The sequence below is a fragment of the Diaporthe batatas genome, assembly GCF_019321695.1.
Source record: "Diaporthe batatas strain CRI 302-4 chromosome Unknown Contig00001, whole genome shotgun sequence".
NCBI classification, from domain to species: Eukaryota; Fungi; Ascomycota; class Sordariomycetes; order Diaporthales; family Diaporthaceae; genus Diaporthe; species Diaporthe batatas.
In genome coordinates, this window is record NW_025408548.1 from 3,126,002 (window position 1) to 3,149,473 (window position 23,472).

Sequence of the window (23,472 nt, forward strand, 5' to 3'; positions counted from 1 at the left end):
TTCTCGAACATTACCATGCTGCACAATATTGATTGACAGAGATATCATCTTGTCTATCCCCACTACATCCAAGACCTTGTACGGAAAGTAGACCTGCAAGGTTGCAGGCCATATGTAATATCTACATGAGAAGTGAAACCGTCCGTCCGTTGCTTCATAACGTGAAAGCGTAAGGGGGTATCGTGCTAACTCAAAACCCGCCCACCGTCCCTTGTCTACTTACTGCTCTGTTGTCCTCCCCTCGGCGCCCGCGTGGGCATACCTCTCTTTATGTTTGGTTGTTTGGTTGTTTGTTTGTCTGCCTTTCACAGTGACCCGACTCCCCTCTCCTCGAGGCTTTCGTCCCAACCGCCTGTTTCGAGCAGCCACCCGCCGACGCGCTCCTTGACGTGCGTGACCCTGTCGCCGAGGGCGCTCTTCCACTGGTCCTGGACGATACGGACCTTCTCCTGGAGGTCGTGCGTAAGCCTCCGGCCCTCCTCCCTCTTGAACCCCTCGATCTCCTCCCTCCCGCGCCCGTCCTCCTCCATCACCCTCGCCTGCGCGGCGACCACGGCCTCCTTGACCTCGTGCAGGAGGCAGAACAGGTTCGTCTGCGACTCGATGAACTGGTACGTCGACTTCTCCGAGTGCAGCAGCAGGCTGAAGAAGTACTGCAGCGGGTGGTCGACGTAGCTCGGGTTCTCGACGATCTCGGCCTGGGGGATCTGGATGCGGAAGTCGGCGAGCGTGCGGCCGTCCCACTCCTCTTCTTCATCTTCCTCGGCATCCGGGCCCCCGGGGCCGGGACCGAGCGGCACCCGGTCCAGCAGCCGACACAGCGGCGGCGCGATGTCCCAGAACGCGGAGAGCTGCACCTCGACGCCGCGCACGACGTTCTCCTCGACGACGTCGTGGAACTCGCTCGTGCGCTGCAGCACCTCCCCCGCGAAGGCGAGCGCGCGCTTGCCCGCGTCCTCGGCGAAGAAGGCCGACGCGTGCGCCATCTTCTCCTCGTTGCCCGCCAGCCGGTAGGGGGTGATGACCATCTCGCGGTACCGGTCGTTGCGGTCCGAGAGGAGTTCGTACACGGCGCGGTGCAGCAGCTCGCGCGCCTCGAAGATCCACTTGAGCAGCGTCAGCTTCTCCAGCAGCTCCGGATGCTCGTCGCCCTCCTCCTGCGGCATGTTCGGGTTGGGCTCCCTCGTCTCCACAAACAGCCGCGACCGAAGCTCGTCAAAGAGCTGTGTGGCCTTTGTGATCCGGGAGGTGAGGAGGTCGTTCAGCGGGACCACCACAGCGGTCTGGAAGCGGTCGAAGTCTTTCTTTTCGAGCTCCTTGGAGGCCTGCTTCTCGCTCTCGCCTGAGTCTGCCTCAATGGCTGCGGCTTCGCTGTATGTCATCCGACCCAGGCCAACTTCCTGCTGGAGGTTAGCCCGAAGGGCTTGTCGGCGCTTGGCTGCTGCCGACTCGGCTTCATCGCGGAGCGCGCGGCTGTCGCGATTGAAGCGGTCCTTGGTCGCATCCACTTCGGAAAGATCGCTAAGGGCGCGCACAGAGGCCCGAATCTCGGCGAGATCTGGGTGGTTGTTGTTCACGGCTGGATGATGGCGAGGATAGGGCGGCGGGAGCGTGACCAGTCTGGAGACGTCAGAGTAGTTCGGGTTTGGGGTGTTGGGCAGAGAAAGAGACTGCTGCTGTTTCGGAGTTCGCGTCGGTTGAGGGGTGTAATGTTGAGAGGTATCATCAGGCTGCTGTTCGTGCCAGCCCTGCTTCTCTGGTGGGTATTCGCTCGAATGTCCTCGCGCGCTGGACTCTCCTGGGCTGTCCAACCATTGAAGAGCCTCGCGGGCTTCCTTGGGCACGCTCATGTACTTGGACTCCCTTTTCGACCTTTCCCATCTCGTAGATTCCCCAGAAGACGCAGACTCCCACCAGCGACTAGGAGGACGGCCGCGCGAGTCATCGTCGTGGTTGTCGCTCACGCTCATGCTCAAGATGGGCGACAGTGTTGGTCGGTAGTCAGTGTTCCAGTTTGTGTTGTTTGGTGGTGGACCAGTCGGCGACATCGGTACGGAACTCGCTGGTGGAGTGGCTGAGCTCGATTCGCCTTGCTTCGGGGTGTCCCCCTGAAATGCAGACCCTATCGAGCCGCGGTGCGACCTGCTAGGCAATGATGATTGTGGCGTCCATTCGCTGCCTTGCGATGTAGTTGATTCTCGCCGGTTAACCATGGGACGAAATAGGTCCCGGGTCAAATCGAAGATTTCTGAGCCCATGGCACCAATGGCCGCCGAGTACCGTTCTCTTCTGATCCTTGACTCATTGACAATGAAGTCGGCAAAGAGACGGACTCTCTCCGCATCGTCGACTGCAGTGGCTTCCTCCTGGGCGAAAATCTGAAACCTCTCAATCGTCTCATGGCGGAACTGGTCGGGGTTCTGTTTGATCACCGATTCCCTGTTGATGGTCTTCGCAGACTTTGGTGTTGCTAGTGCATGGTCAAGTGACATTCTCGCTTTAGAAGCCGATGCAGATCGGCTGTGAGGAGGTGGCGTTGGCAAGGCCTTTGGGGCCACAGACGACGAGCCCGTAGCAGCCTGCTGGGACTCCAGGGGTCGAGGGGAAAATGGCGGTGTCGATATCTGCATACTTGACTGTCTCGCCGAATCGGGAGCACGTGGCGTTGACCCGCTGCTCTCTTCTTCTTTGTCGCCCAGTCCTGCGCTGCGCGGTGTTGTCTGAGAAAGCCCTGCACTCCTTGGTGTTCCTCTGCCGATTGTCATTTTCCTTGAGAGTCCGCCAGATGGGGGTGGAACAACAATGTTATCCATGTTAGCAATGGACCCGTCAATTGAGAGTCGCGAGGTCCTTGTCCGGCTCTCGTTCCGCCTTTCTCGCAGGGTCTTGTCGCCTCTTACGGCGTTGTTCCTGTTCAAAACAGCGCTTGGGCTGTTTGAAGACTCGGGTTCTGGGCTATCATCAGCCCTCCCGATGGGATTAGGGCCAACGGAGGGAGCCCGCTGCCGTAGGGGTTCCTGAGGCCGGGGTTGGGGCTCAGGCGGGGTCCGCTCCTCGTCTACCCAGTTGGCAGGTGTGGGTGGCACCGGCCCCAACGCTGTGACACCACTCGGAGGCGGCCGCCTTGTCGGTGGTGATGCAACAGGGTCACTCCCACTCCCACTGGTGAAGTTGCGGCTTGTGCTCTGAGACCGGGACTGCGCAGGTGGAGGGCCAGGAGGTGGTGGGGGTAACGGGAGACTCTGGTTCCACCTGGACTGTGAAGCAGACCTTGATCGTGCTGAAGTCGGTGTATCGATGGCCCCGGTGGAGACAGCCCTGCGAGATCCTGGGGGCAAGCCCTGGGACGAGGCATCACTGCCGTTCCGCGAGGGGACGCCGTGCGGGATCTGAATACTCAAGGGGGTGGGTCTCGAGGACGTGATTGAAAACGCAGGGCGGGTGCCTCCTCCAGCTGAATCAGGGGAGGTTGTCGTGTCTGCATCCCTCCTCCTCCCGAAAGATGGCAGGCCGAACCGCCTCTCACGAGATGAGCCTCTGGTATTGGGAGGAGGCGGGAATGACTGCGTCCCTGCAGGCTCAGGTGAGGGACGATGTGGCGCGGGGAGAGGAGCCCGAGTCAGAGACATGTTGGCAGCAGGAGCCCCGTCGAGATACATGCTAGTCGGTCTCTGGCTTCGCGGGGGAGAATACGGAGGAGGCGGAAGGGGAGAGCCTGCATTCTCACGTTAGCTCGCGCGCGGTGGTGGCGGTTGCTGTCGAGGACGGATCTAGCATTACCGGTTGACTCGGGGGAGCTCATCTGATGGCCCCGATCCGGACCGGCGCCCGGCATTGGCGAGGGCAGCCACTGTTGCGGGTTGTAAGGCTGAATTGCGCTCACTGGGGTCGGGGCATTGTGAGAGTTTGAGCTGAAGGACATGGCGGAGATGGGGGTGTTGGCGTTGTGTGGGTAGGGGCCGAGAGATGAGGTCAACAGAGGGTTCAATCTCGGGCGCAGAGCCCTGGGATCGCGGCTGTCGTTCATGACGACTGGTCCGGCGAGGTGCGGCCTGGACGGTTGGGTCGCAGTCTATATACCTGAGCAGGCATGAGGCGTGCGTGGGTGCGATGCTCCTGGGAAGTGGTCCTCGAGAGCCCCACGTCCCTGGCAAGGTGCCGTATTTGTCTTGTCGTAGGGCCTGATGGCAAGCCGGTCCACAGCAGACAGTGCCGCGTTTGGATTGCAGACTGAGCGGGTTGGGCGAGGTCAGGGCAGAAACAACAAATCCAGCCCGCGGGCGAGGCGGCAGGGCGGCTGATTGTGTAAGGGTGTGGTGCGGTCCAAGAGGGAGCAGCTACATTAGATTATAGATTAAAAACAGGCGATTGCCCAAGCGGATGGTTGACGATCGACAGTCCAAGGGTGTGCAGGGGGCCTGGGGGCCTGGTCTCTGGGCTCTTGGGGACTCTTGGGAGCGGTACCGAGGCGAAAAGTACAACGGCACGGAGGACTGTTGCATGTCCCCCCTCCTTGTGTGAGTGGCCCCAATATCGGCCTGCATAAGGGTTGCAGATGGCCTCTCGCCTGCCTGCCTCTGCCTGCCTTGTCCAGGGCCCGGGCAACAGCCTACGGTTGTGTCAAGTAGACAGTCCTGACAGTCAGACAGTAGGCCAACGGACCTGGCGAGGAGCTGCACAACCACGGGAAGGTCATGCAGGCCCCGGGTCCTCAGCGGCAGACGACGATGGGTGGAGCAGTGGTTTCTCGGCGTTGACGGCGCGATCGGAAGGCCGGCGGGGAGAGGTCTGGGGTGGCCCTACCAGGTAGCACTCTGCCCCTCAACTGTCATGACCGCTACTTGGCGAGGTGACTCGCAGACTCGCAGACTCGCACAACTGCGACGGCCGGGGCGACGATCGGGTCAACGGCGTGGGTACTGCGTGCTCGTTAGACCTGGATAGGCTTCGCAAGGGGTGGAGGAAGCAAGCTCAATCGGTTGATTGGGTCGTGCAGGGCCTGCCAAGTGCGTGCTGGTATGCTTGTCATGTCTATTCTTAGACCACCACCGACAGGAGACACTGCCGTCCCATTCGCTGCCGGCTGTGTGATGGGGACGATGCCGGCGCTTAAAAAACCGTCGACGTCTGCTTGGGCCGACCAGGTTGCCAGGTTCCAGTCAGCACCTCATGTGATTTGTTGCTGACTTGTGCCAACTGCCCAGTTGGTGTCAATGTGGGTCTAGTGTAAGTCTCTCCCCTCCCCTCTGCCCGTGCCCCCCCTGCCCCCACCCCACCCTACCGTGCACAGGACATGTAGCCCAGATAAGCTTAGCCCATCTCGAAAGGCAGGGTCCAGAACCTGGAGAGCTGTCATCCCGGTCGACGACCACGCTGCTGAACCTGAGCTTCCTTATTTCAGCCCACCAGCTGCCCACTGGCTCCTCAGCTCAGGGCTTCCAGGTCAACATGCTACACCACACTACCGCTAATGCGGCTGGATGAACACCCTGCGAAACGACTCTGCTCGGGAGCTCTGTCTTCCATATGCAGTACGACTCCACCGAGGCTCCTCAAGCACTCAACTTGCACTGCACGCTGACGACACGATCGATACCCGTCTCACGCGTCAAAGCACTCCGGAGCAGCCAAGAGTCTCTAATACCGTGCCAGCCTCACAAAACGTCGTGGCCCGTCCCGCTCAGCACGAACCTGGTACCGTAGTATTGCATTCGTGCATGATCTACCCTGTCCCCAGGAAACGTGCTCGTTACCATCCAGCAATATATAGCTACGGATCACTCCTCTCCCGCTGCACGTTGCCTCCCTAGCCCTGCACTTCCTCGCCTCAATGTTCTCAACCTCCGCCCTGCCGGCCAACAGCGTGCCTCTCCTGCCCACATACGGCCTCCTGTTACCCTCAGTTGCTATTTGCAGGTGCAAAGAAGCGTCGCTTTTCTTCTGGCCCGTCCAATACATGCACAGTCCAGCTCCGAAAGCCTCAGATGCTGGCGCTGGTCGCCCGACGGGCCACCGTCCACAACAAGTTCGTGGGGTCGCTTGGACCCAGTCCCAAAAATAGCCAAGGACAGTGGCCATCACAGTACACGGTGCAACTCGGAAGACACCTTACCCATCGGGATCCCATGCCCCAAATGATTGAACGTTACCCACAAGCCAGAAGTCCCTTGTAGGGTTGAAATCATCTCTATCTGCGTAGAATATAGTGTCATTTTATCTAAAATAATATAAGCTAATTCAGTTAATTCACTCTAATTAAGAATAAATAAGTAGAATAAAATTAAGTTTTAAAAAATATAATTATTAATTTTAACTATTATATATAAGAAAATTATTATAAGATATATATTAAAAAGTTTTATAGAAATATTATATAAGTTATAAATTAAATAATTTTAAAACTATAATTTTTAATATTCATCTAAACTTTAAAGGAATTTCATTAATTTATTATTTCTAGTCTAAGATATAAGGAAATTATTAACTATAACATAAAGAGGCTGATTTAAATTTAGGTTTGCTATCGAGGACCCATTACTCTATATCACCCAGGTGATCTGACTACTCGGCAGCTTCAACACAAGTATCTTTCACGTGTGCAATCTACGCGACACACAGCCTCTTCGATGCCGCGGGGCAAGCAGACTTGGGGCATGCTGTTGAAGAAGTTAGTGCCATAGACACGGTTCGTATCCGAGGCGGAAAATGGAGGTCGCGCCCTCTTTCCAACTTGACGGCTCCATCTACAACAGGACGCCACGGCCAGTACAAACTTTGCAAGTGGCCAGACTAGGACTTTGTCAAAACCAACAGAGCCGCGTCGTGAACCAGTCAAAGCGAGACGTTGCAGCTATGCATTTAGTGTCATTTGCCCCGTGCCTTTGGTCCCTGCAAACGTGTACCGGCAGGATGGACCCGAGCGCCCGGTTGCCGAGCTATCCGCGCGCACGTTGGTGGCGTTTCTTTATATAGAACAGTTGCGCTGTTGGGGACGGCTCCGCGTTCCTTCCCAAGGTTTGACTCCTCGCTCACCTGAGCAGGCTTTCGTTCTAGGGGGCTCGGGGATGCGGGTGCGTGACACCGTGCTGAAGATCAGCGACTGTTTACGTATTGAGATGGTCAACTGCGGCGGCCCAATTCTTTTTGGTCCATTCCAGGATTAGAATTAAGAGATGCTGAACAGGAGAAATTTCATAGTTGTGTGTCTATTGTTGCTTCAGGAAATATGCTGTCTCATGTGGAACACCGGCCCAGTCAGTATCGCAACTTTCGGCAACTTGTACTAATAAAGCTTCCATCAACAGGACTAGGCCTTCCTCGGTGGTTTAGTTGCAATCCTACACTGTATAGTGCGTTCTATTGGTTATGGAGAATCACCTGACGATAAATCATACACCAGCTCCAGCAGCTTCCATGATGGACGATCAGGATTTGCTGGCAATATAGACTCCCGAAATGCAGGGGCCCATGAGCGGATTTATCAAAAAGTTACTCCGAATAATTTCAATACGCACATCATGATACCTTTTGGAAATTCAAGCAGCCAGAAGGTTTATTGGCCGCTATGCCATTCCGTCAGCAGCCCCTTTACCTGACAGTCTCTTGCAATGGTTCTCCAATTACATGTCACAAGAGCTTGATGGCTACATAGCATTGTAATTCTAATATCTCCAGGGCTCAATCTAAGTATAACAGGTCTGCAAGTTAGTAATTTGATCCAGAAAGATAACAATTGTACTGGGGTTATTCTGATTGTGTTCACTTGTCATGAAAGATTAAGAAAGTAGTCTAGAAAGTTAAATGCAAGCTGGGAATGTGTGCAGTTCCACTTACTAAGCCATCCATACTACTATTAAATATAAATACAAACACCACCAGAAAAGCAATAGATTTAAATGGCATAAAGACCTTTTAGACCTCTTATTGGGAATTGCAAGGTAATTCTGTAGGGTGTGGGTGAGATCTCACTCGGACTCCATGGCACATGGGCTCAAGATTTGCACCAAATTATGTGGATTTTACGAGGAGGTCTGCCTCAGGAAGAAAACAAGAAAGGAACCTTGGAAGGTTGCCCCTCCGGGCTGGAGGTAGCGGTGTGGCAGTCTTATCGATATTAAGTGACCATGTAGAAACCCCTGCAAGGGCCCCTTGCCACACCTAACCCCTACCCTTTACTGTGGAATAATATTGAGTGAGTTCATGTGTTGATCAATATTAGCTAGTAGATGTGAGCACACATGGAAAGTAAGGGGGTTGGTGTGGCAAAGAGGATGGGGCCCCCGTGTTCTTCCGTGTTCTTGTGTACTTAGATACCTAGGGTAGGTTAGGTAACAAGGTAGAAACTACAGGCCTAATAGGAGCTCCTGTTTAGCAAAACCTGTGAAGGGACGGGGGCATACCATCCTGGCAGCGGCTATGTGTGAGATCCCACCCAGGAAGAGACTTCCGTCTAATAACTTTTAATCCAGTCCAGGAAAAGACTTACGTCTGATGACTTGTGATCCCGTCTGATGACTTGTGATCCCGTCCGATGACTTGTGATCCCGTCTGATCGACAACATGACCTTTGCTTACACGGGGTTCAATGGTTTTGTGAAGAGAACCCCTTCCTACTTACATTGACACTATAAACGAAAGTTGCCTTGGTCCATAACTCACTCAACTGTCGGCTAGAAGACTGTCGGCTAGAAGGGAATGTCACCACAAAGGAGTGTCTACCCACGAGAAGTTCTGTCCTACCACGGAAACAAACAATAATTTCATCGTATGTTTGGTCTTCTTCACGCTGAGTTTAATCATTTGACCCTTCTAGGACTTCCCACTCAGCAGTTGATTATCTTCTCCCTCCTGGTATATGCCCATTGGGTGCCTAGAAATCCCATACCACCTCGACATAGCCCTCACCCCCAACAAGAACTTGCTGCAGCTCCTAGTCAGGAATATCTTCCAGGGACAAGGGTGCTCTGCCATCGTCTTAGAACACGTAATCAAAGGAAAGGTAAACATGGGAGACGTCCTGCCCGTGCTCCAGACCATGGAAACCTCCTTGTACGATGACCCAATCAACCTGCTGGACGAGATCGTTCATGGTGACCCGAGCCAGGTCAAGAATAACCTGCTTGTCCTGAATTTCTGCTGTGTATCAGTCTCAAGCTGTGGGATTCAATGTAACTTGATGCTCTCAAGAATGCTTTGAGGTGAAGTATCTGCACAAATCCTGGCCGGGTGGTAAACATACCACAGTGGAGATTCTCGTTCATGTCGTCTTGCTCGAAATCCCAGAGACCCTGGCATTGATCATGAATCGTCTTGATTCTGACCATGAAGGGTGGGGAAGTGTATCCAATGAGAGTGTATTTAGCAGTGGCCTGTCCGGGCTTGGGGTGGGGGTTTGGCATTTTGGGTCTGTCTGGCTTTATGAAACAAGCCTTGTAGAATTGGAAGCTTTCAACTGCGCAGTAAAAGATGGATCAGGTGGAGAGTTTGAAGTTAAAGTGGCCTCAGTGGCTCGGTCAGCTTGCAAGTAGGCAGGGAATTGAAAGATGGGTTGTAGCTCTTTCTCCGGCTAGTTGTTGCAACCCGGGGTAGGAGTTAACCCCGACAGCAGAGGTGTGCAACCCTATGCAAACAGAAGATTGCATTTAAAAACTAGGTCTGGGATAACAAGGCGATTTGCTCACAATGTGCCTTTGAAGGATGTGGATGAGTCACTGATATGCTTCACCGACATCTTTTGAGCCCAGGACTGCAAGACCTGGATTGGTGACAGCACTGGGATACACACAGCATTCCATTGTGTGTAATCAAATACAGAGAAAGTTATCGTAATGAATTCTTCGTCGGACCAGACAGCACTTACCAGTTTGTCATTGCCCAAGAACAGGTGGTGTACTACCAGCACACATGACAGGCAAGAGGACCCGCAACAGCTCAAGTTACCTTTTCATAATACCGCAGGGTGCCTGGCTCAGGCTGATTCTTCATTTATGTTTACAGACTGTGCACTCTAGATCCAAGTGGGAACAACCACTATCTCTGGATCTGCTCATAGGAAACAAGAGAAAACCACCTCAGGATGAATGGCAATCCCAGGTAGCAAGTGTTGTGGGTGCAATGGGCTGTGCAGACTGCTACTGTGGTGTGTCATGGTGGTTCTGGGCTGCACACAGACCACTTTTCTGCTCTCGAGACTGTTTGATGTTGACATCTTGCAGAGTCAGGCCACCAAACTTGTGTTCCTGCCTCCTTATTTTCTCTCAGGAAGAAGCTTTACTATCTAAAACTTTATAATTTCAAGCAAATCAGAGAGTCTGGCCTCTGCTGAACCTCGCTTGCTTCACCAAGTATCTTGACATATTGTGCGAGACAGTAATCTACACGTCAGATGCAAAGACACTGTTCACCATTACTGATTATCGGGTTCTCTAACAAAACAAGACTCAACTAAGATAGAAAAAGTGAAATCCCTCTTATATACTGTTTATGGACAGGCTGTTATTATATACATTCGGGCTGGTGATTCTACTTCCAAGGTTGTCACTGGATATTGGCATACACTTGCTGTTTCATTTAAATTTCAGCTCATTCCTCTGGAAGGGTATCAATTTTTCTTTTATATCTTTTAAAACCAACCTCATCAATGTTCTCCATGACTCTGAGCCGGAGGAAAACAGTTTGAACAATCATGTTTTATATGCCCAGATGCGGAACTGCCCTCAACAGGGAGCAGTTTGTGTCCAAGTCCCTCACACTCTAAAGCACTTGTCTCTCTCTGCCTGCTTCCTAGGTTAGCTACATGGGTACCAGGCAACTATCAGTTTGTCTCTATGGAAACCCCACCGTCTCCTTTAAGACTCCATGTCTGCAAACTTCCAAGGTTGCTAAACTCAACCTCACAAAGAAATTCGAGCCTGGCCAAGTACAGGACTGGTCGATCAGTCCTTTTTTGCCTCGACACGCTGTCCTTGTAGGTCTCTAGCACATCCATCAGTTTTGAGCTTCTCGTTGCAACTGACGAGAATTTCCACGGATCAGTGTTGGGCGAGATGGTGTTCCACCGATTTCGGCAGCTCCCAGCTGAGCTTCGCCTGCAAATCTGGGAGTGCGCCCTCAACGAAGCGCATATCATCGACGACATTCTCACCGACAACCAGATGCCGATTTGTCGCATGATCAAACCCCGAGGTTTACCCAAGTCGCCCGTGCCTCGAATCAAGCTAATCACTCTTGAGTACTTCTCTCTGGGACACGTCTGCCACGAGTCGCGGGAAGTCCTCCGCCAACGCGGCCGACTCTACAAAGCCCGCGACTACAATCCTTCCACTGATGTTGTCTACGTGGATGATTACTTTGCCTTGCTTTTGATGCTGCATCAACCGAGGTCCAAAATCCGACACGTCGCATTTCCGGCTGATTTCTTCTACGTCATGTTGACCGAAGATGTCATGCGTCGCAGGGACTCCAAACAGGTCAGCACCCTTCGCGATACGGCGTTGGGGAGAATCTTCTTGAACAACAATGGAGATCACTTCTACACTGGGCTTGGCCTACCAGAGCTCGAGAGCATCACGGTTGTTCTTCCGCCTCTGGAGAAGAGCATGCCATACTACGCCGACCACTTTCCCGTTGCGATGCGTCCTTCATTCCTCCGACTCGTCCCCTACTCGGAGGTGCAGAGGATTAAGATTCAGGGACCATATGCATACAGGTCGTGGCTCAGGGGATCTGTAAACACCAAGCGCCAGTTTCTTGGGCCATTTATCAAGGACATCAACGAAATTTGGAAGGTTGAGGCTAGCTTTAGGCTCAATGATGACGACAAGCGTCAAGAGATCACGGTGCAGGCTGGAGTACTGCAGTACCTCGAGGTACCCCTTCAGGGTAAGATGAGGCTGTCTCCTATCTACAAGGAGGGGAAAGGTTTTGAGGAGACCCAAGCCGCGGATCAAGATTCAGGGTGCACGTGGGCTTTCCATGGCACGTGCAGTCCTACAGATACGCTTTGAGATGACACGCGCCAACATTACTTTTCTTCCTGGAAAACCAAGTCCAGATCTGGAATGCCACAACATTGATAATATGCTGCTGGAACTGTTGGACATGGACACGAGAAAAGAAGGATTAGTTGGACTCTGAGACTGTCAGGTTGTGACGCACGCATAAGTCTGGCTGAATGCGGCATTGCATGATTGGGCTTGATCTGGGATATACATCCGGTTGCGTCCTTGATTGATATGCATCCCGAAGTCGTACGGCCCCTTCACACAGTGATAAATGCTTAAAGATCCAAGGTTGAAAAAAGATACACTGCCAATAACAGTGTTGGGACATACGTCAGTCGTCCTGCTCAAAAGAGAACTGAGGGTTCTGCAGCCCGGCGAGAGCTGTGTGGATCAACGAACACAGCAGACTGGCCTGGAATTGGAGGTGATCAGAATCTATTAAACGGTTATCAGCCAGGTTCAATAATCTATGCGCACTTATTGTTGATAGAGGTTAGGATTCGCGAAAGAGACATAGGGTAAATTGTGATTGAAACGGAATTCGTCGAGCTTAGTCTGTAGCTTATTATTGGCAAAGATGAAAGAGAGGTCTGGAGGCCCTGCATCTCGAATAAAAGTGACAATGTGCATTACCCGAGGGGCAACTTGACCGTTGCGGTTCTGGCAGAGACGCCGATCGTTAAAATCGTAGTTGTGGTGGAGGTGGTAAGGCCATCCTTCGAGGGATCACTAAGGCGCCGCGGCCGTGGTGCACGTGTGGTGGTGATGGTCGTCATGGGTGGGGATGATAGGTGGCAAAACACCTCCCTACTCAAGTACCTTGTTGTGCCCTCTTATCAAAGAGTAGAACGTCACGAGCAATTATCCCCACCACCCATGGTCCACACAGCCGTTGTGCAGAGCTCGACCACTGGCGCAGCCCGCGCCTGTTCTTGTCTAGACTGTAGAAGGAGGTTTAGGTGCGGACAACTACGGCATAGCTCAAGCTCCAGACTGGCAGTCGCAGTCCTGATGTCGATGAGGTCTTTGTCCTGCGCGACGGTTTCAACCGAAAGCATGTAGGGGGTCGGTCTTTGTGGATGGCAGACGACCACGGATGGGTGTGCGACCTAATTGAAGCTATGCGAAAACAATGGACAAGATGAGAGGGGGAAGTAAGTGCCTTTGTCCGAGCCTCCAAGTACATGCCCGAGTAATAAGCCAAGGAAATCTAATAAACAGGTACACCGGCCAAATTCCGCCATCCGAATGTTGTGAGAAGAGACTTATGATAACCAAATTCCTCAGCCGAAATGGTACATTCCTTCCTGCCTGGTTGCCTGGAGTACCTGGGCCGAGGGAAGAATCCATTGTTCTGGATATCTGCTGTTATTGCGAGGGAGCTAGGCACCCAGTGTGAAGGCGACCAGCTTGCCTACTTGGTAGTGAATGCATTGTGCCACAGACAACAATGTGAATGGGTGACCTGCAACCCCCTGTCACTGGCTGTCAGCCATTGTGTCGAGGTTGCCTGAATAGGCCTCGAATAGACGTCATTGGCCAATGGGCGGGGCTGGCAATGCCTGAACAGACAGACGGTTGCGGGCCCTGTCCTTGTCCCCGTTCCTCGCTAGGCTTAAAACAGTCAGCTTCAGGCCGATCCAGGGTCGCCATCAGTGCCCTTTTGTTTTGTTACGCGACCGCATCCAGAGCACCCTCCAGGCTCCCAACTCGCCGCAGCTATCACTTCACAACTGCCTACCCTCGCCCTTCTTTCTTTCAACAACCACCAGCGAGCACAACACAACTCTTACTTCTTGACGCTCTCAGCCGTCATCACCCTCTCTGTTTTAGTGAAAGCGAGCAACCGAGTAAGAACTCGCGATGCCGCCGAGAAAGGGCCCGCCCACGGCGGAGGGGGCCAGCACTTCCGCTGCCCGCCCCAACAAGAAACCTGCCACCAAAGTTGCAGCTCCCAAGTCGACCACCAGCAAGGCTGCCGCCCCGAAGGCTCAGAAGAAAGACACTACGTCGAAAGCCCCGAGCACCTCCAAAGCAGTTGCGCCCCCCAAAGCAGTTGCGCCCCCCAAAGCAGTCGCGCCCCCCAAAGCAGCTGCGCCGTCCAAAGCAGCTGCGCCGTCCAAAGCAGCTGCGTCCTCAACTCGGCCAACGTTGACGCCGTCGTCTGTGAAGAAACCCGACAAGAAAGCAGCCACCACCAAGGCAACAGCTGCCACTTCAGAGAAGCCTGCGAAGCCAGCCGTGGCATCGTCCACCAAGAAGTCGCAGAAGAAATCATCTCGACCAAAGGTTGGTCCTTTGGGCCGGGACAGCCCGCAGGAACCTGACGCGGGAGAGACCGCGGGTCCATCCTCGACCAAAGGCACAGTGGCCAATATCTCCCGAAAGCGCAGGTCGTCGTCCATCGAGGACGACGAGGTAGAACCCGTTGCGACCCGCACTGCCAAGAAGAAGGTCAAGGCGGACTCTGGCAGCTCGAAGCGGAAGGCCGCCTCGGAAGCTGGCAGAAGACCACGGAAGACCCGAAAGATAGAGGACGAGGACGATTACGACGACCAGGAAGACCACGGTGATCGCAACCTCCCAGATGACCAAGAGCTTGATGCAGTGGCGCCCGTGAGGCCCAGGCGCAGACTGGCTACCCCAAAGGCTGCTTCATCCGCCAAGAAGCCCGCAGCCTCCAAGGCCAGCCAGTCCAAGAAGGACGTCAGAAAGGACGCCAGAAAAGACGTCAGAAAGGGAGCCAAACAAGGACGGCCAGCCAAGCTTCAGCTCGGTGTTCAGATCAACTTTGCGCCAACCCAGCCTCTCGACGTCTTCATCTTTGGCGCCGGTGAGTCCGGCGAGCTTGGCCTGGGCAACCAGATGGTCGACGGAAAGAAGCCCGTCAACGTGAAGCGACCTCGACTACACCCGCTGTTGCCTGGCGGGGAAGTCGGCGTCGTCCAGATTGCCTGCGGCGGAATGCACTCTGTCGCCCTCACCAAGGACAACAAGATTCTTACCTGGGGTGTCAATGACCAAGGCGCCCTCGGTCGCGACACTACCTGGGACGGCGGCCTTCGTGACGCGGACGCGGAGGACAACGAGGATAATCAAAATGGTTTCGAGTCTTTGAACCCTATCGAGTGTACTCCTACGGAAGTCAACACAAAGAATATTGTCGAGGGGACCAGGTTCACCAAGGTTGTCGCCAGTGACAGCGCCTCGTTTGCTTTGACCGAGAACGGTCGCCTCTATGGATGGGGTACATTCCGAGTGAGTTCTTCATCGTTCCCGTTTTGACAACGTTAGCTGACCACACACAGTCTTCCGATGGCATTCTCGGCTTCACCAAGGATACTCTGGTGCAATTCGAGCCTGTGCTCCTACCAGAATCCAAGAATATCGTGGATATCGTCGCCGGCAACAACCACGTTATAACCCTCGACAACAAGGGCAAGGTCCAGACGTGGGGTGCGCCCGAGATGAACCAGCTTGGTCGCCGCGTTGTCCAGCGCGACATGGTGGCGTCCGCACTGCGACCCGGCGGCCTCTCGTTCAAGCGCGGTATCAAGATTGTCAAGATCGCCTGCGGCTCCTATCACAGCTTCGCCATTGACGACCTCGGACGTCTGTATGCGTGGGGCCTGAACAACTACGGAGAGCTTGGTCTGGACGAGAACGTCGGCGAGGACGGGGGCACAGTCCTCGAGCCCACCCTCGTCGAGTCCCTTGCCGACTACAGCATCGCCGAGATCGCCGGCGGCGAGCACCACACCGTCGCCTGCAGCGACGAAGGCAAGCTCCTCGTCTGGGGCCGCATAGACGGCAAGCAGACCGGCCTCACGGCGGACAAGTTCAACACAAACAACACTGTCTACGACGAACACGGGAAGCCCCGAATTCTGGCAGTCCCCACGGAACAAGAGGGCTTCAACAACGTCGTCTCGGTTGCCTGCGGGATAGACAACTCCTTTGCCATCACACGGGACGGCAAGGCCTATTCCTGGGGGTTCTCGGCCAACTACCAGACCGGCCAGGGCGAACAGGAAGACGACGTCGAGGTACCGACGCTGATTGACAACACTGCCGTCCGCGACCGCAAGATCTTGTCTGCTGGGGCCGGCGGACAGTTTTCGATGCTCACAAGCATCCACCAAAACGCCTGAGGGCAATCTCATCACTTAAACTCTTACTACACCTGTCTACGGTGTTACCATGACGACGCCGTAAGGCGTCCTGTCATTTTGACTGACTGCAGTTTTAGTCTATTGGTATTGGAAAAAGAAGTCTCGTGAGCTTCACGGTGTACGAACATTTAGCAGAAGGGGAAAAACTGGCCCCACGCTGAGGGCATGCGCGTTTGCGTCTCGAAACTTGACGCAGGGAACGGGCATTACTTGAGGGGACGGATTTGGACTGCTACATTTGATAGCAGATAAACGCAACCGGGATGAAAAGGTCCGAAGGCGAATGGCAGGGAAGCACAATAATGACGACAGGGTTCACGGCGGCAAGGCGTGCATATTTGATGAACAAAGGTCTACCACATTGGGCCAACCGAGGCCGCTGCTGTCTAGAGAGTAGAACTTGAAAATGGGACAGCTCATGAAACACCACCAGCCACAATCTTTGCCATGTTACCGCTGCCTCCTAGTGTGTGTTAGCGGATCTGCCGCCGTGCATCGTCATTGGATCACCATGTCGCGGAAGCGTGGTTGGTAGGTAGAAGACAGGTACTTACGACTAGAGAAGATGCTCATGATGCCAAAGCCCACGTAGAAGAGCGCCAATGGGTATGCCACAAGGCCCCTCATGCCGCGCATCCTGCCCACGGCGCAGAAGATGCCCGAGGCGCTGTACGTGCACCACATGATAGCAGCGGAGGTCATGACGATCCCGAGAGGCGTGTCCATGGGCATGACGATGCCCAGCAGACTGGTGGCGGTGAGGGGCAGCAGGCAGTAGCCCAGGACGGACGCGCTGCGGAAGTAGGTGAGGGTGGAGGACAGCTCGTTGGAGTGCATGCCACCGTGGGCGGACGGGGGCTGGCCGGGCTGGTGGCCGCCGTAGGGGGTGGGCTGCGAGGCGTCGCCGGCGTCCTCGAGCGGCGTCATGAGCGAGATGATGAAGTGCAACGATATGGAGCCCAGCGCGGCGAGGCCGTAGATGTAGCCGAAGTGCAGGTTGCCCGAGAAGAGGAGGAAGAAGCCGAACAGGCCGGCGAACAGGATGGGCCCGCCCAGGTCGCTGTCGTCCATCAGGTGTTGGTCGATGCGACGGAAGGGGTTGAGCACGGCGAGCGTCTGCGGAGATGGAAGAGAAAGAAGTTAGCTAGTTGTTCATGTTTTTATCCAGCCCGGTGATCCACCATCACCACCACCACCACCACCACCACCACCATCTTGACGCCGCAGCAACGCACCTTTGCCTGTATGTGGGAGAAGTTGACACCGAGCTCCTCGAGCAGAGGCGGCTCGCCCTCGTACCCCTCGGTCGAGAAGGCGGCGATCCAGCCCGTCCTCAAGCCCCCCGACTCGCCCATGCGCCCGGACACAGCCGCGGCAGGGGCGCCGAAGCCGTAGTTACCAGCGCCGGAGGACACGCCATAGCCGCCGTATGCAGCCTGTGAGGGCGTCGCATGGCCCGAGACGTCGGCGGGGGCGTATTGTGATGGGTAGAACTGGAGGTTCTGGGCGGACTGTGGGGCGTAGGCTGGGTTGCCCTGGGGCTGTGCCCCGTAGCCGAACTGGGACATGGTTTGAGGCCGGGCGACGACGATGTCGGGGACAGGAGGCGAGGCAGCAGGAAGGAGATGGGCCGTGGAGCTGTTGACGTCGGCTGGCGTGCGTGGGACGGCGGGCTCGCTGGATGGAGGGGTGTTGTGCGCTTTTCGACGCCAAGTGGAGCTTAAGGCGGGGGATATAGCAGTAAAGACAGAGATGCTGGGGTAATATGTGCTGCGCTCAACTGCTGTGGTCGTTGACGTTGTTGGCGTTGTTGTGTGGTTGGAGGAGCAAATGCGAAATGATGCAGCCTATCCAAAATGTCCCTTGTTCCGTCAGGGGCCAGCTGGCTTTGGTGGGCATGAACAGCTGTTCCTTGTCACCCTAGCAGCCTAGTACATACAGAGGTACCGCTGCCGGATCAAGGCAGGAGCTCACAGTACGGGAGTAGCTGCAGTCGGGTTCGCGGCAGGCAAGCGTCCACGGCCCGATGATCGGCAAAATTTCCACTCCCTGTCGCCTCCGGGACCCAGGCGCCGTAGAGAGAGCTTCGAGCCCGTCTTAGTTCCCGTCAGCGAATTTTCCTGAACCGTGTTCTGCCGTCAATGACACCACGACCCGGCTTCTGAGTATTGCGTCTTCCTTGCCCCGTCGACTTCCAAAGCGCAGTGCATACTCGACGCCTCACGAAGCGGGAGGACCCTCAGCATCGTGAATTTCAGAGACCCGACCAGCGCCGAGCCAGGTCGTCCTTCAAAATGGTGAGCGCCGCGTAGCCCGAGGCTGTCGCATGATGTGGAAGCGCTGCCGCTAACAACCTGATCCTCTGCCAGGCTTACCGCCTCATAACCCAGGTCATATTCATCGGCAGCCGAGTCGTCGGTCGCGCCTTCGCCGAAGCCTACAAGCAAGCATCCGCCTCGTCGAGCTACCAAAGGGCGCAGCAAAAAGCAGGCAATGCCTCGGGGGGTCGCGCCAACCTGTCCTCGGGCATGACGCTGGAGGAGGCTGTCAAGATCCTCAACGTGAAACCACCCCAAGGCGGCAAGGCCGACGCCGAGGAGATCACAGAGCGCTTCAAGCGTCTGTTCGACGCCAATGATCCGCAGAAGGGCGGTAGTTTCTACCTGCAGAGCAAGATTTTAAGAGCGCGTGAGCGCCTCGAGGCCGAGATCAAGCCCGCACAGGAGAACGTAGCCCACGAGCAAGAGGTGAAGGAGGGTTGGAAGCCGAACATTTACAAGGACAAATGATGACGGATTGAAGTCCCGATACGGCTGCGCGAGATCTGCAGTGCGGTCTCCAGGACCCAGAATGCACCGCGGCCCGCGACGGTACGCTGCGAGAAGGTGGCATTCTTACGCCGCCGGCTTACTCGCCCGGCGAGGGTCACACGGCTCCTCACTCATCAATGACGATTCCAACCACACCACCCCCGACTCAGAACTCGACAATGCATGGAAACCGAAGCGGCTGTTCGGGGGCAAAGCCGGCGGCATCCACGCTTCTAAATTGCCAGCGCCGGCGGATGCTCCGCTGGCATGAGCTGCATATATCACACATCTTCACTCGACATTGCAAGGCGTTTATTTGGTGCGGGTTTCCGGCGTATGCGAAGGGGTCGCTTTGCCGGCTCCCGGGGCAAGACAGTTGTGCTGTCAATGTCTCATAGAATCTGGTGTATATTATGAATCTACAAGAGGCGGTTGGAAGAAAAACGCTTCGGAAATAAGGCATCATCTGGTGGCGCAACCTACATGTGCTCTACACTGGTCTGCGCGAAGCTATTTTGATTACTAAACTACCCATTCGTATTTCGTCCATGTCTTTGTTGAAGGCGAACCCGGTAGAGTCTGCGCAAGTCTACGAGCCCCTACCCGCCTCTATTTGGCTTCGACGACAGAATACTGTGATTTAATTTCCGCCGCTTGCTTAGAGATAAGTCAATACTTGGCTGCAAATGAAGTCTGGAAAGTCCAGAACACGCGACACATTATCTTACGCTCCTGACGAGATAGGTCGTTGGCCGACTGCGTCCCTCTTTTTGGACTTGCTCGACCAGATTCGCAAGATTCTTTCCTTGGAGAACACCGCCCTTCTCGACAGCCCCTTGAGGAACTTGACGAGCTCGGGGTCAACATCTCCAGCCTCTTCCACGTAGGCCAATAGCGAATCAGCCTCCTGGTTGACAATTTTCGGCCCATAACACCCAATCTGGTGCTGTATGAAGTAGCGGAGCTGCAGAGAGGTGGCAAAGGACAAGAACGTTCTTCTTGGTCGCGGGCTGAACTCGAAGCACAGCTTCGACCAATGGGAAGGACATCGCCCATTGTGTATAACGTTGCATAATAAGCAAGCACGCTGTGATCCGCTGCCGGTATTCAGCAGTCCTCGTACCTCGGGGCGATTGACCTGGATGTCCATCACTCTGTCCATTTCGACCAGCAGTGTTGGAAAGGCTTTCTTGGTCATTTGTTCTGCTTCCAGCGCCCTGTACCCGGCGTAGAGAGCCAGTGATCTGATGATTCCCACCGAATCCATTGTGTTGTCCAACTGGAGCCTTTTCAACGTGTGGATTGCCGAACAGAGTAAGGCGGGACATGGCTCGAATGATGCCTCCTTCCAGTCTAGGATGTACTTAGACCAAGTCTCTGGTTGGCTTGATTCACCAAGGCTGGGATTAGTATATGTACAGCTGAAGAATATATTTACCGAAAAAGGGCGGTGCTCGTGGAGAGGATCCGAAGATGGGGAGTCTCTGAAGAAGAGTGAAAGGGGTTGAGACAGACCGGAGAAACTCAACCGCTGAGCGGTGTATGAATCGGACCGCACTTGTGTGTTTGCTCCTGGTATCAAGTACGTCAGGACCATACGCCAGCCATGTCGTGTCCAGTGGAACCACCTCGACGAAGCCCAAGCACCGACTCTGCAGGATTCTCTCCATAGACTCAGCCGCCCAAGCGGCCTCTTCTGACAGGGGGTCTTCAGAACAGTCTCCTGGTCCAACTCAAATGCGAAGTAGAGTCCGAACAGGCTCAAGTTCCATCTATCTCGAGTTCCATAATAAGCAAGCTCCAACAATTTCGAGGTCTGGCGCCGGTACGTGTCCGGCACCCGCTTGAGCATCAACCGGTAGAGCTCGTCCAAGTCAGTGGGAAGATCGCGCAGGCGCAGCTGCAAGTCGGTAACACGGTCCCTGTTCATGAGACCTTCCACTAGACTCTGGACGACGAGACGCACCCAAAGGAAGACGCCCGCGGATGCTTCGACAATCTCTTCCATCAGGGCGTTTGACTCCTCTGGATGAGACTTTAGAATCCTCTGCATCCGCTGATCATGTTGCATCTTGTCGTTCACGTAGAAGCTGATATCCTTGTGGGTGAGCTGATGAAGCCGCAGTCGTGGACTGGCGGAAAATGCATCTTCGAAAACTGCCCAAGGGCGACTGGATATGACGGCCTTGACGTTTTCCCGCTGGCGAATTGCCTTGAGTATCTCTGCAAGATCAGCCATCTCAGTAGTCGAAGCATCGTATTCATCGAGGCCGTCGATCGAGAGGAAAAAGCGCGCGTCTGGTAAGTGTTGAAATATCCTGTTTAGGGCTAGCAACAGCTCATTGCGGCTCGGTTCGAAGGACGTTGGCCGCTTGGATGACAGTTGCATTGATTCGAAGCGCTCAGAAAACGCAATCTTGATTCGCTCTGTGTCTAATGCGAGGTTTCGAGATCCAAGATGAGTGAAGAATCTCTGCTCCTGGCCCCGCCAGAACACGGGCTCTGATTTCATCGGTGAGGTGCTGAGAAGCTTTAGGACAAGAGACCTAAGCAGTCCCATTTCCGACTTTTGCATGTCTGTGCCGAGATAATAGAATTAGAACGAGGCCTTGAACAGTTTCCGTCCTGCCGCCCACTCAGTCAACGCTTCGTCCAGCTTTGAGTTCGTGTTGATATATTTCATAAGTGTGCTCTTGCCAGATCCGGCTTTTCCGGTGATCCAATATATGCCACAGCCCTTTCTCACGAATTGGTCGAAATCATCCCAAGGAATTGTCTTTTCAGCCGGGCTCCCCTGAAACACCCAGTCCAGAGTACCTTTGTGAGGGAACCATATCCCTTGTTGCCGCTCCTCCATCGTCGGATACCACAGCGCACTTCGGAATGCGCGGTCCATATTCCAGAGCAGTTTCTTGGAACCGGGTCCAACGGGAGGAATAGGATCTTGTTCCTCGGGCTCTGCCTTGCCCAAATTGGCTACAAGCTCCTCGTGTCGTCTCTCAGCCAGTCGGTTGCTGTCCTTCTGGGCAGAAATGACAGCATCGAGACCGATCTGGCTCTCCAGCAGCTTCTCCGTGATATCTCTTGTCTGTTTATCCAAAGCCATGAATGCCTTGCTGCTCAAAGTCGACTGTACGTCCAATTTGTCCCTCAGGCTGACTATGATGCGGAAGTTAAGCTGGTCACGGATGTCCTTTAGTCTCTGCTCTGCTTCATCGATCTCGCGTCTCCGTAATAGGGCAATCCCCGTCTTCTTGATGACATTAAATATCCCCGAGTCCTTTGGTCGGACCTTTTCCATGAGGTTTACGACGTGTGACGCCGTTGTTACCGCTTTAGATGCAAGTTCAATTATTTCCATGTCGGCCCCATCGTGTCTGAGTTTTATCTCACTTGATGCATCCTTGATTGAATCACGAAGCCGTCCAGCCGTTGTTTGAAGATCCTGGCTCAGCAAAAATAGTGCTCCATGGCGTTCAGTGGTTCCTTTTTCTTTCATTTGCTTAGCAGTTGAGAGAACCTCGCCAGTGAAGCTGATGACCGCGAAAATGTTCGCAACGAGGCTCAATGCTGAGAGCGGGTCCATGGCTACCTAGGTAGGGATCCTTCTGGGGTTTTAGTTAGGCTGGACTCGATGATAGCAGAAGAGAGGGGTGCAACTCCCACCCTAGAAGCACTTGAGGCAGTTTTTGGGACTGCCCAAGCTACCTTCTCAGGTCATGCTTGTAGAAATGAGCGGGAGACTTGTTGGAATGATCCTTGCTTAAGATAATATGGAGGCATGCGTTTCAGGCTTGGCAACAATTCTTTCCAACGACCCCAGATGAATTGACACATGTCAGCCCTTGAAGCTCTGCTACGAGATAGTCAACATCTCTGCAATGCCGCCACGGAATATGGGCTTTGTAGTGTGTACCCTAGGGTAAGCGGTGTCCGCAGGTGGTAAATAGACGAACCAAGAAGGGCGAGAGTGGACAGTCGAAAGACCGTGGCCACAAGAGACCAGGTGATATGGATGCAGCACCGGAGCCACTAGTCATGCAGGCGATAAATAGTTACCCGGAAGAGCACTTGAGGCTTGCGGTAGTGCTACGAGGTGCATCGGTGAGCTGAAGGCAAAGGGGCGCGGGGCTGAGAATCTGCACATTCAACTGGCTGACACCCCCCCCCCCGTAGGCTGGGCCGGGGGTCGCCATTGAGTTGAGGAGCAGCACCATCACAAACCACGACGTCAGGTTCAGAAGTCTCGGTGGTCCTTTTTCATGAATTTAGGGTTCGGGGGAGAATCATTCATCTCGGCTCGAGCATGGCCACGTCCAAGTTGCTGCTGCTCATGTGAAGAATACCGCGCGCAGGGAGACTCTCTATCTGTCTGTGGAAGGAGACTGCTAAAAGGCTGCTGTGGTAGTGTCGGAGTCTGGATGGCGTGATAGAATGTTTCCAAATGAAGGCATTGTCAAATACAACCAGTATTTATAGTAGCGTTGT

At 54.4% G+C, this 23,472-nt stretch overlaps 7 protein-coding genes across 7 annotated transcripts; 3 read left to right on the forward strand and 4 right to left on the reverse strand.

The window, feature by feature from the left end:
* Window positions 1-14: 14 nt before the first annotated feature.
* KVR01_000963 (uncharacterized protein) lies at window positions 15-4,371 on the reverse strand. Its single transcript, XM_044793648.1, has 2 exons — window positions 3,781-4,371; window positions 15-3,715 (listed from the first exon to the last, which is right to left on the reverse strand). The coding sequence occupies exons 1-2, from the start codon at window positions 4,025-4,027 to the stop codon at window positions 306-308; spliced, it is 3,657 nt and encodes a 1,218-aa protein (XP_044650912.1). The 5' UTR covers window positions 4,028-4,371; the 3' UTR covers window positions 15-305.
* Window positions 4,372-10,696: 6,325 nt separating this feature from the next.
* Window positions 10,697-12,005, forward strand: KVR01_000632 (uncharacterized protein; the record flags this gene model as incomplete). The annotated part of the gene is made up of 1 exon (XM_044789710.1): window positions 10,697-12,005. The coding sequence occupies exon 1, from the start codon at window positions 11,046-11,048 to the stop codon at window positions 12,003-12,005; it is 960 nt and encodes a 319-aa protein (XP_044650581.1). The 5' UTR covers window positions 10,697-11,045.
* Window positions 12,006-13,629: 1,624 nt separating this feature from the next.
* KVR01_000596 (uncharacterized protein) lies at window positions 13,630-16,153 on the forward strand (the record flags this gene model as incomplete). The annotated part of the gene is made up of 2 exons (XM_044784538.1): window positions 13,630-15,260; window positions 15,311-16,153. Exons 1-2 carry the CDS (start codon window positions 13,866-13,868, stop codon window positions 16,151-16,153), a joined length of 2,238 nt encoding a protein of 745 aa, XP_044650545.1. The 5' UTR covers window positions 13,630-13,865.
* A 437-nt stretch (window positions 16,154-16,590) lies between these two features.
* Window positions 16,591-17,742, reverse strand: KVR01_000474 (transporter YIP1; the record flags this gene model as incomplete). Its single annotated transcript, XM_044788596.1, has 3 exons — window positions 16,591-16,637; window positions 16,729-17,290; window positions 17,410-17,742. 3 exons carry the CDS (start codon window positions 17,740-17,742, stop codon window positions 16,591-16,593), a joined length of 942 nt encoding a protein of 313 aa, XP_044650423.1.
* Window positions 17,743-18,468: 726 nt separating this feature from the next.
* On the forward strand, window positions 18,469-18,963 carry KVR01_000231 (import motor complex subunit PAM16; the record flags this gene model as incomplete). Its single annotated transcript, XM_044790236.1, has 2 exons — window positions 18,469-18,471; window positions 18,544-18,963. The coding sequence occupies 2 exons, from the start codon at window positions 18,469-18,471 to the stop codon at window positions 18,961-18,963; spliced, it is 423 nt and encodes a 140-aa protein (XP_044650180.1).
* Window positions 18,964-19,708: 745 nt separating this feature from the next.
* On the reverse strand, window positions 19,709-20,251 carry KVR01_000152 (uncharacterized protein; the record flags this gene model as incomplete). Its single annotated transcript, XM_044783575.1, has 1 exon — window positions 19,709-20,251. The coding sequence occupies one exon, from the start codon at window positions 20,249-20,251 to the stop codon at window positions 19,709-19,711; it is 543 nt and encodes a 180-aa protein (XP_044650101.1).
* A 139-nt stretch (window positions 20,252-20,390) lies between these two features.
* Window positions 20,391-22,570, reverse strand: KVR01_001043 (uncharacterized protein; the record flags this gene model as incomplete). The annotated part of the gene is made up of 3 exons (XM_044787731.1): window positions 20,391-20,657; window positions 20,702-21,530; window positions 21,588-22,570. 3 exons carry the CDS (start codon window positions 22,568-22,570, stop codon window positions 20,391-20,393), a joined length of 2,079 nt encoding a protein of 692 aa, XP_044650992.1.
* Window positions 22,571-23,472: the final 902 nt, after the last annotated feature.